This window comes from Zea mays, chromosome 1 (assembly GCF_902167145.1).
Source record: "Zea mays cultivar B73 chromosome 1, Zm-B73-REFERENCE-NAM-5.0, whole genome shotgun sequence".
Lineage (NCBI taxonomy): Eukaryota > Viridiplantae > Streptophyta > Magnoliopsida > Poales > Poaceae > Zea > Zea mays.
The window spans coordinates 77197757-77208817 of NC_050096.1; the positions used below are offsets into that span (position 1 = coordinate 77197757).

An 11061-nucleotide genomic window follows, 5' to 3' on the forward strand; every position below is an offset into this window, starting at 1 on the left:
GGATAATCGAGGAAGCTATAGCTAACGGCACTTTGGACCCAATATTAAAAGATATCGATGAGCGAGCTATTTGTTGGATCTTAGGTCGGGCAGGTTTGAGCGAGGACGGCAAACTTTTGCATCCAGAATTGGTAGGCGAAGTTTCAACAAAAATTCAAGAATATGCAGATAAGAGAAAAAAGGAGAATTTAAGCCTCGGAGGGAGAATGACATACTAAATGCAGCACTAGGCAATCCTGAACACACTGGACGGGCTCGGGGAATCTCTTCTAAGATTTCCTGGAGAGAGGCGTTTCCAGAGTATGCGTCGTCATATAGGAAACACGAGAAGTCGAAAAGGACCCTTGAAGAGACTATTGATGAAAGGGTACAAAAGGCTATTAATGATGTGATGAACAAAATGAAGAAAACAGAATGCATATCATTTGAACTCAAGCCAAGCCACATGAGTCCACCTATAGTCCCTAGCAGCGTAGGATCTGTGCAAGACTTGACCAAGTACCCTGTAGACGATATTGTTGAGGACAAGCCTTGCTTTATTCATATTCCAATCAATCGATCTGGGACAAAAATAAAGCAAGCTGCTACTGGTTTGGTAAAACCAGGACTTGTTAACTACAAGGATAATCCTGTCCCGCCACACTATGCTATGGTCCAAGTTCTAGAAATCACAGACAGTGGTTGTGAAGATTGGGAGATAGATTTTCCAGTTGAGGGGATCATAACTTTGCAGGAGGCAATGAACGAGTTGGTCCTTTGGCATCGACGCGACATCAAGTTGGGTGATGAGCCGAATTCAACACCAATGCAACAAAAAGATAGTTCGATCATTCCACACCCATGGTGCAGGAAAATATGACACCGACCTCCAAAAAAATCGTTGAAACAATCATATCTCCTCTTGCGAAGGAACTCGACGAGGGGGACGTAGACAAAATTGTTCCTCAGAATGTCAACGTCAACATCAAAAAGGAACCAAAGGTTGGCACCAATGTTGAAGGGCCAACTATTTCAAAGAAAATTCATAAGCGAATCGCCACTGACGATGTCAAGAAACCATCAGAATCAGTGGCACGCTACCTGCATAAATTGCAGAGAGTTATGACAAATCAATCAAAAGCGGAATCAGCATCTCATGGAGTAGGCACACGGTCCCAAATAGACAATTTCAAAGTATGGGAAGAAGATGGAATGATTCATACTCGAGAATCATTACGTCTTAAAACCAATATCTCGGTATACAAGAAGGAGGATGTTCCTCCAAAATTTGTGAATGGGAGGCCGTTCTTGACGACGGTGCGACTTTCTAAGTTGTCGACTCCGGAGATTAGAATGCATGAGTGGTACATGGTGGCTAGCAACAAATACAAACTCGAGGACTTCACATTTGTTGTGCCAGAAGATGCATTTTGGAGCAATGATCATATAGATATTGTGCGGCATTTATTCTTTGACGATCTCTGGTCGTTGTACCACCGACAAAGGATGGAAACCAACTACTTAACCCTCTTTTGCTTGTAAGTACCTCTAAACTTTCATATTTGTTAGTTTTGTACACGCACACATAAACGAGAGTCTAACGATTAACACTATTACACGTAGGATGCAATACATGGATGATAAGAAGAAACAACTTAAGACAGGGTTTCTTGACCCGTTGATGATATCCCAAGCTCGCTACAAAGTAGTTGCTCGGAGGCATGGAGAAGAATACAAAGACTTGGACGATGCTGAATTTGAGAAAGCCGTCAAACAAAATCAGAGAAAGAAAATGAAGGTAATGGCGACATACATTGGACGAGCCATGTATAATCATGTACAACATGGCAAGGACTTAATAATAGCTCCGCACCACTTTAAGTAAGTTATCGACATGGTTTAATTTTGAACTATAAATTATGGCAATCGTGATCTTAACATGTGTTTTCGTCTATGTCTATATAGTGACCACTACATTTGTATCATGATCTTTCCAAAGGATGGTAAAGTCGTGGTCTTCGACTCACTGAGAATGGAAAAGGCTACGTATAATGACTTCTTGAAGATTTTAGAGAAGTATGATTATTATTGCACACTTGTACTTATTACAACTTAACAAATGTATTCTTAATCTCACAATGCTATTCTTATATGCAGTGCATACCGTTTTTATTGGAAAGATCTTGGCGGCGAACATCCAGAGGACAAGCCTAATTTGTCAATATCATTATTTCCATATGGTGACAAACAACCTCCGGGTACTGTCCTGTGCGGTTATTATGTATGCGAATGGTGTCGTGCCACCTTCCATTACATGGTCAATCGTGAGGATGTAAGTTCGCTATCATTGTCTATGTTGCAATTTTTATGTTATATTGTTGCTCATCACATTACTCTTAGCACTGCTTGTTTTTTGCTTTCATTGCAGGTTCCTAAATCCAAGATCAATGCTGAATGGTTAGAAAGAGATATGGTTTCCGTCGGCGTGGCTAAGGTTGTAAGAGACTTGCTTTACTTTATGCGCCGTGAAGTTCTTCATCAACAAGGGCTATTCTACAATACAAATGGAAATTTGCAACAATTCCCAGAACTAAGTTTGTACACAATATCACACAGTGTTTAGGTCTTTAGTTAGGAACTTTAGATGTTTAGTTGTCTATGGAACTTTGAGATGTTTAGTTGTCTATGGAACTTGATATGTGTATAAATCTGTGTATGACGATGGAACTTGATATGTGGATGAATCTGTGTATTATGGAACTTGATATGTATAAATCTGTGTATGCAATCTGTGTGAATCTGTGCATGAAATCTGTGTATAATCTGTTTAAAAATTCTGTATATAAATCTGTATATTAAAAAACCGTTTGTGATTTATATTGTATGTAGTCGGACTTATATTAAAAACCGCATGTGATGTGTGTCTATCACAGGCGGTTCCTTTGAACTGGACCGCCTGTGATGTCTGTCTTCACAGGCGGTTTTTGATTGATTGACCGCCTGTGATGTTGTTTTACATCACAGTCGGTGCACCACAAGCGGTTCCTGTAACCGTCTGTGTAGAGGCTAACCGGACCGCCTGTACTGAGGTTTTCTGTAGTAGTGTCTAGACCTGGTCCGTTTATTCGTGTCGGGTCGGTTCGAGCTCATTTTAAGCGTGCTAGATCGGGCTCTTGCCGACAAAACAAAAACGTGTTTCGAACCGTGATTTTGGGGTTCGAGCTTACTGTAATCTATATATGCAACGCCTGTATATTCTATTCAAGACCATCGAGCTTTGTACTGTACGTTTATAACAATTTTTTTTGGCAACTAACTATAGGATCCAGTGAACCAATCGCCTAACGGGTCAATGCAAAAGCGTAGCAAAAGCAAATAGATACGACTTCTTTCGCTGTCGTCATACGACACGGCACTCTGTCGCATGCAGCTTCCGGGAAATGACAAATCGATCTTGAGACCCGGTGGTGTGTAACGGCCGAGAGTAGTTTAATTAGTACCGTAGACGATTATTGTTAATTAATAACCTGGGGCTGGGGCATATATATATATATATAATGATATACAACACGTGTTCTTGCATTTCTGCGTGCTAGTAGCCTTTTGCCATTTGCGGACGAAATCGACGATCGATAGAGAATTAGAGATGCAATGCATCCTCCGGTCAACGGAACAGACCACCTTTTGACTGCGTACTTGACCCCATTGTTGCAGCAGCCCGCCGCCGGCGCTCCACGGTTCGGACTTTCTACAGACTACATATATATATGTTTGTGCTGAGTGCTGACGTGTAGTCCGTCGTTGTGCGTCTATTTTTCTTGCTAAATTACGAGGCATGCCGTGCTTTTGCCGTGGAATTGTTATTTTTCATTATGTAAATGATTTTAGGTGGATATATTGTACTATATAATCAACCAATTTAATTTATATCTGTATGGCTCTATAGCATCCACCAATTTAAATTTTGCAAAACTTAACCAACTAGATCACCCACACATTCATAACCTCCAATAAATTCACCAAATAAATTGCATCCGGACTTAAGACACAGTAGTTTAGAGGAACTCTATAGAGGCGGATGTAAATCTATTTATACTGTTGTTTTTTTCAGAACCGTAAGTGTGTAGAGGCCAGTAGAAAAAAGTTATTTGTACAGATGGTAACCGAGAACCGCCGGTGAAATCGATTTCCACTAGCGGTCGAGGTAATAAAACCGTCACAGAAATTCTTTTCTAGGAAACAAAAAATGGGTTTTAAAATAACAAAAAACTATTTTAATTAGGCTCCACCTATGACTTATTTCGTGTATATATTGCGTTTTGCTGCACACAAATTAGAACAATCCAAGTATAAATTGACTATTTGAGGTTGTAAATGAATTCAAATTAAAAAGTTGTCAACTATAAAGTTTCATAACATTTGAAGTTCTACAGCTTTGAGTTTGGTACTTTTTCCATATCAGGTCGTTTGCAAAATTTGCATTTTAAATTTGACAAATTCAGATGCAATTTTTGAGAGCCGAAATGATTTCAAATAAAAAAAATATACAACTACAAAGTTTCATAACTTTTGAAGTTCTACAACTTTTATTTTGGTACTTTTTCCATTGAGATCGTTTGCAAAATTTTGCATTTTAAATTTGCCAAAATTAGATGTAATTTTTGAGAGACGAAATGATTTCAAATAAAAAAAATATCAACTACAAAGTTTCATAACTTTTAGAGATCTACAACTTTTATGTTGGTGGGTTTTTCATACGAGGTCATTTGAAAAACTCAAAAAAAATCTAGACAAGATTTTTAGTGGCGGTTAAGAAAATCGTATGTACAAATCATATTTCTACAGACTGTTTTCTTAAGAAACCGCCACTAGAAATATCACTGTTGCTTGATAACCGAAACCACATATAAAAATTAAACCCCACCGTAGGCTTAGAGCTCTTTTCTACTAGTGACACCGTCAAAATCAACGGTTCAAATCATTGGATAACTACCTCTCACTTATTCAAATCCAATGGACAATATTATTTGGATCATCCCTCCCTCTCCTCTATGACCTCGTCGCCCTAGACTCCCCCACATTCCCGTCAACCCCGCCTCTCACACCATCGTCGTCATCGATCCCTCCCCTTCTCTCCGTTGGATCGGAGCGTTAGCACGAGCTTTATGCTAGTATAGGCTAAATGGGCAAACCATCATCCATATATTAACTTTCATTTAAAAGACAGTCTTCATTAAAGATGCATCTTCTATAAAAATATTCAAACCAATAAGAGGTGAAATAAATATTGCCAGTCATTCTACTCCAAAACTCTCTCTCTCTCTCTCCCTCTCTCTCTCTAGCGCCAGCGCATGGCCCCATCGCATAACAATAGATGTGCACAACCTCAGCACCTAGGTGGTGGCGCACAGACATGAACCTTTCACACCCTCCTGTGACTACAGGGTGGAGAGATCCAACACTATTATAGACCGAGCTACCACCGCTCCTATTATCATCACCAATTACTATATTACTGTTGGTGGAATTCTTTCACCAACGATTACAGAAATGACATTAAGAAAAGTTCAATGACTTACCTGTTGGTTAAACAATGATCTTGAGGTTTCTTTTCTCCACAGCATTATATGTTGAACCACCTGCGATACCTGTTATAGTCACCATCCTTGAAACAACATTTGGTGGACTAGTATTCCACATTCTTCATGACTGTTGAGTAATGTCCCTACTACTAACGCCCTTTCATCACTATTACTTTCACTAGTAGAAGTTGAAGAGGCACATTCAGTGCTTTATATATTGTTCATGCCCACTATCATCTAAACCCACCCTTCTTCCTTGTCCATCCCCTTCTTCATCCAACTTCAAGCACGTCGGCGGATAGCTTCTTCAAGATTCCAACCAAAAACCCATTCGACAACGAGGATTAGGTCTAGAAATTCTCATCCTCTAGCAGAAGCACATCTACCTTGTTTTTGTTATGCAAATTTGTAGAGAGCAGAGCCTTATTGTGTAATCAAACGGTAACTTATTTTAGTACATCAGTACATCATCTCACACACTTGATTTGTTAGTGTGGATTGTTATTGTAAAAAGTAAACTTGTTTGTGGATATGACGTCTAGATTTAATTATTATAATAGTATGGTGTGTTTAGTAAGTTACTAAGGTCCGTATAAATTAATAAATATATGGTGCAAACTAGATGCATTTCCATTTCATCACGGACGAGTATGCATGAACCACCATAGATCATTTGGTCGTCATCGTCGCATCATACCACTCGTCGGTGGTGATGAAATGCCTATCACTGTCAAATTGGACCACTAATCAATGTTGAAGCAATCATCAACACCGCCGGCGTAAAGTATGATGTGGCAAAGATCTAAAGATCATTACCACTTAGTCATTCAATGATAGATTGTACTGTGAAGCAATGATGACCATAACATATACACAAATGGATGATTCTTCAACGCGATTGCGATCATGACATATGAAAGGATCAATATGTACATGAATTGGGCTAATCTAAAATTTCTTGCAACAATTAAATCCTACCAAATATCCCACCTCACCTCTTATACTTAATATTGTTTTCTATTCTTCACATAAAAGTTTTGCACCCAAAGTTACAACTCTATTCTAGCATGGAAATTTTAATAATGTAAATACAATAAGATAATTGTATGAAAGTAAATGCTCAATGTAAAAAAGGTTAGAAACAAGACAACATTTTCTTGAGGTGCTAGAGAGTTGACACTCCTCAGTAGTCCTCATTGGAGCACATGTACAAGGGTGTGGCTCCCCCTTTCGCGCAAGAATCAAGTGTTATATATAGGTTGTTTCTTCTCCACACTAGCATGGTGAATCATCCACAATCATTTGCACTCCATCGACAAGTCATCTAGGTGATGTTGATCGCTAAGAGTAATAAGTACAAACTCTCACTTTACTTAAACAAGCCAAATGATTAAGGTGGAGTCACACTTGCTACTCTCTATGCACTAATGAGCTTTTTAATCTCATGATTATCTAATCTCAAACAACTCACTGTGTAGAGGTTTTTTCTCTCTCTCCAAAGTGTTTCTTCGGCTAAACAAATGGGCAACGCATTGGAGAGGTATTTATACTCCCTAACCGGCCAACTAGTCCTTACAACGTTTATTGTGCTAAATTCGTAAGTGTTGGATCATTTAGTGTTTCCTTTTAACGAGACTCAACAATTATAGTGACATCATTATGTTAGATATAGATGTTGGATAACCTATGTAGTCCGACATGCTAAATTCATATCTGGAATATCTTTGAAGGTATCAAACCGGGTCACAATGGTCCGATACCGATCATACTCATAGGGTTTGACACCCCATAGAGATACGGTATAACGATCCATCACCTCTAACAACCCCATAAGTAGGCGTCAAACTATACTCAATGGGTTGACGACCCCATGTTCATAGGGTTCGATGGCCACTTAATTCCTCAGTTCACTTCAAATTCAAAATCTCTATAAATGGAGTTTGGTTTAAAAGATTTTTGGGCCTCTTCTAAGATTTCTAGTGCTAAGTTTGACACAAGTAACATATTAGGCCCACCTGGATCAAGCTACAAATTTATAGCTCTTTATAGTACGACTAAAAGGAAAACAAAGTACTAAATTACTTAAATATCTTTCAACTCCAATTAACAATTAGGGCTAGTCCGTCATTAATCTTATCATCCAATCTATCATTAGGGGCATGAAAACCATTGATTGTTTAAACAGCCACCATTAACTTGATCTAACTTAAATGTCTCCCTAAATTGGGTTTAAGCTGGTGCTCTCAGTTTTGCCGGTGTCCTCATTTTTACCCTTAGTCGTGTTTTTTGATCAGTTTTGTCATTCTAGTGCTATAGAGCAGAAGGGCAAAACTGAGCAAAAAAACACGACTAATGGTAAAAATGAGGAGACCATCAAAACTGAGGGCACCAGCTTAAAAAACCCTAAATTAAAACACATGTTAGTCATTGTAATCCCGTGTCATCATAAATCATAAAAATTTTCTAGATGCTTTCAACATGTACATAGACGGCTTATACGACTTCAAAGTAACTGTGGTCATAACCTGCACATAGACGACTTGTAATTTAAAGCGACGTTGATCATGACCAGTGTGCACACACGATGATCGATAGGCAAGGTCCATCTATTAATTCTAACTTCTTCACCCCTTTGAGTTTGGCTTTATTTGGGGCATACCATCAATGCTCTCTGTCTCACTCTCCCCAATCCTGTAATCGGATTTAGGCAGAGGATATGGAGAACCATGAGTAGGGGCTCATCATCTTGTTTGGGTTAGGGATCACGGGGCAATCGAGAAGAATGGTCAGTTCCACAACAAGTGTGGCTCGACGACGCCAACACGATAAGCTCGGCAACAAGCTTGGCTCAATTTTTCATTTTTCTAATTTACAGGGATGGGAATTGTAACGTGCAAATGTATTACATGGTTAATTATTCAGAAGGGGACGTTGTTGACGCCTCTCGACGAAACATGTCTAGTGGTCAGTGGATGTGTTCTGGCTGCCTCTGAAGCTGTACTGTAGCAGTGTGAATCCGGCCGGGTAGACAAATTTCACAAGAATTGGTTTACTAAACCAGCCTCGTTGACCTAAATCGTTGGAGTTTCAAATATGACTGCATACTAGATACTTCAATCATATCTCTTTACAGATTATCCACATGGTTAATGTTTAGGGTTTGTCTAACTTAGAAAGTCATCAACGATAAATGAGATTGGTTGAATCGGGAGAGACCCATGAAGTAGAGGATGATTATGAGGATAGTATAGAGCTGACGATCGATCTTGATCCCAAAATTCTTCCAGTGGACACAGAAGATGGGCAATTAAGTAGTCACTTCAGTTTACTAGAATCAATTGATAATCGATGAAACAATCATCACGCATCTTCCTTTTTACATGAATCGATGGACATATGATCTCAGTCGCAGGTAGCGAGAGTTAATGATGGATTCGAAATCCTGCGCTTCTTGATCGGCAGCGGGCTCTGCACCTCCTCCTCCTCTTCGACCCATCGCCTCATCCCATCGCTCTCCGGCACAGGCATCAGGTTGAGGTCAAAGTTCCTGACGGTGACGCCTGATGACCCCGTCCCCGTACCCGTAGCGGACGCCGTCGCCGACAGGGAGACGGACACGGAGCTGCCGTCCCAGTAGTGGCAGCGCTTGTGCCCGCCGAGCGCCTGGCCCGTGGCGAACCCCCTCCAGCAGATGGTGCACCGGTGCGGCCCACCCGACGTCGTCGTCGTCTCCTCGGAGTGGTCTGCCGCCTGCTGCGCGGCGGCGAGAGCAGCAGCGTACTGCTCCCCCGTGGGCGGCCTGCGGTGGCTGGACTTGTGGCCGCCGAGCGCCTGGTAGGACGCGAAGGCCTTCCCGCACACCGCGCACCGGAACCGGAGCTCCTCCTCCTCGCGCGCCGGCGCCGGCGGCGGGCACGACCACTGCTTACGACTGCCGCCGCCCTCCTGCCGCCCGAAACCAGCGGCGGCGGCGGCGGCCTTGCTGAGGCCGCTTCTTCCTCGGGTGCCCGCGAGCGCGGCGAGGCAGATGGCTAGGTAGTCCTCGCTGTTGAGCTTCTTCAGCCCCAGGAGCGTCATCGTCGGCACTGGCACTGGCAGCGCGAGCGAGAGCGCGGTGGAGTCAAGAAGCGCTTCGAAACCGGCGGCCATGGCTACCTTGCTGATGGCGACGACAGGTGATGAGGAGGAAACTATAGTTAGCTGGCGGCGCACGTCTTTAACGTTCTCGGACGGACTTCTAGGTCTGAGGCCTGTGCGGGGTGATAGAGCTGGAATGGAAGACGGGTGGATCGGATCGGAGTCGGAGTTCGGAGATTGGAAGAGGGGTGGGGCTTTATATTAGCAACAGCAAGACAGGCCTGGGGAGAAAGTGATATGGTGGACAAGCTGCTAGCTGCTGCGTTGCTTCTTCGCGGGGCATACAAGTTGCCAATAGAAAACTAGCTAGCTAGTACGTACGTACTATTCCTGTTTGCAGCTAGTTCACGTTCACGTTCAGCGTTAGCGGCGACTCGAACGTGAGCGCTTCGGGTCGCCGGTCGCCAGTCGCCAGTCGCCAGTCGCCAGCCACCTGAGCTGCAGAGATCCGGTGGGGCGAAGCCTTTGGCATGTGCACGCTCGCGCGACCGCCGACGCCAAGTAGGTGACGTGTGAACACCAGACGTCTGTTTGGTTGGGCTATGGCGGTGAAAAAAAACTGCTGTGACCTGTGAGCTATGAAAAAAACTGCTGTGGGCTGTGAGCCGCTACCGGAGTCGACCGCTTTGCCGAGTGCTTGAAGCAAGCGGCAAAGTCTTTGCCGAGTGTAACACTCGGCAAAGAATGCTCGGCGAACTGTACATCGGCAACGGCCTCTTTGCCGAATACTTTTTGTCGGGCACTCGGTAAAGAATTTGGTACTCGGCAAAGAAAAGTCGCCGTCACGGCGCCAAGTGACGGTGACGGATCCTTTACCGAGTGTCTTCTTTGGCACTCGGCAAAGAGGCCAATTTTGCCGAGTATCTTCTGCCATGGCCCTCGGCAAAGACGGCTTCAGTGGGCCCCACCGCTAGTCCCTGTGCCGAGAGCTCTCGTAGGCACTCGGCAAAGGAGGCTTCTTTGCCGAGTGTCTAGTGGACTGGCACTCGGCAAAGAGTCCTCCAGTGGACCCCTTTGCCAGTCCCTTTGCCGAGTGCGCTGGGCGGCACTCGGCAAAGGTAGCTTCGTTGCCGAGTGCCTTGACCACAGCACTCGGCAAAGAAGGCTTTACCGGTTCCCAGGTTTCCTTCTTTGCCGAGTGCCATGGTCATAGCACTCGGCAAAGCTACCCTTTGCCGAGTGTTACACTCGGCAAAGTGACCAGGAAGTCCCTTTTTTATTTGTTTTTGCTGTTCCATCCAAACAAACAAAAGATATATATCATTCACATCACATTATATATCAATCGCATCACAGAATCAACACATTTATCATCAACACCATATATATCACAAATATCACCACATAAATCAGGTTTCACAGC

At 42.8% G+C, this 11061-nt stretch overlaps 1 protein-coding gene across 1 annotated transcript; it reads right to left on the reverse strand.

Annotated features, from left to right (window-relative positions):
* Positions 1 to 8627: 8627 nt before the first annotated feature.
* LOC103636741 (zinc finger protein 36) lies at positions 8628 to 9880 on the reverse strand. The gene has a single exon (XM_020547145.2). It carries the CDS (start codon positions 9708 to 9710, stop codon positions 8964 to 8966), a length of 747 nt encoding a protein of 248 aa, XP_020402734.1. The 5' UTR covers positions 9711 to 9880; the 3' UTR covers positions 8628 to 8963.
* Positions 9881 to 11061: the final 1181 nt, after the last annotated feature.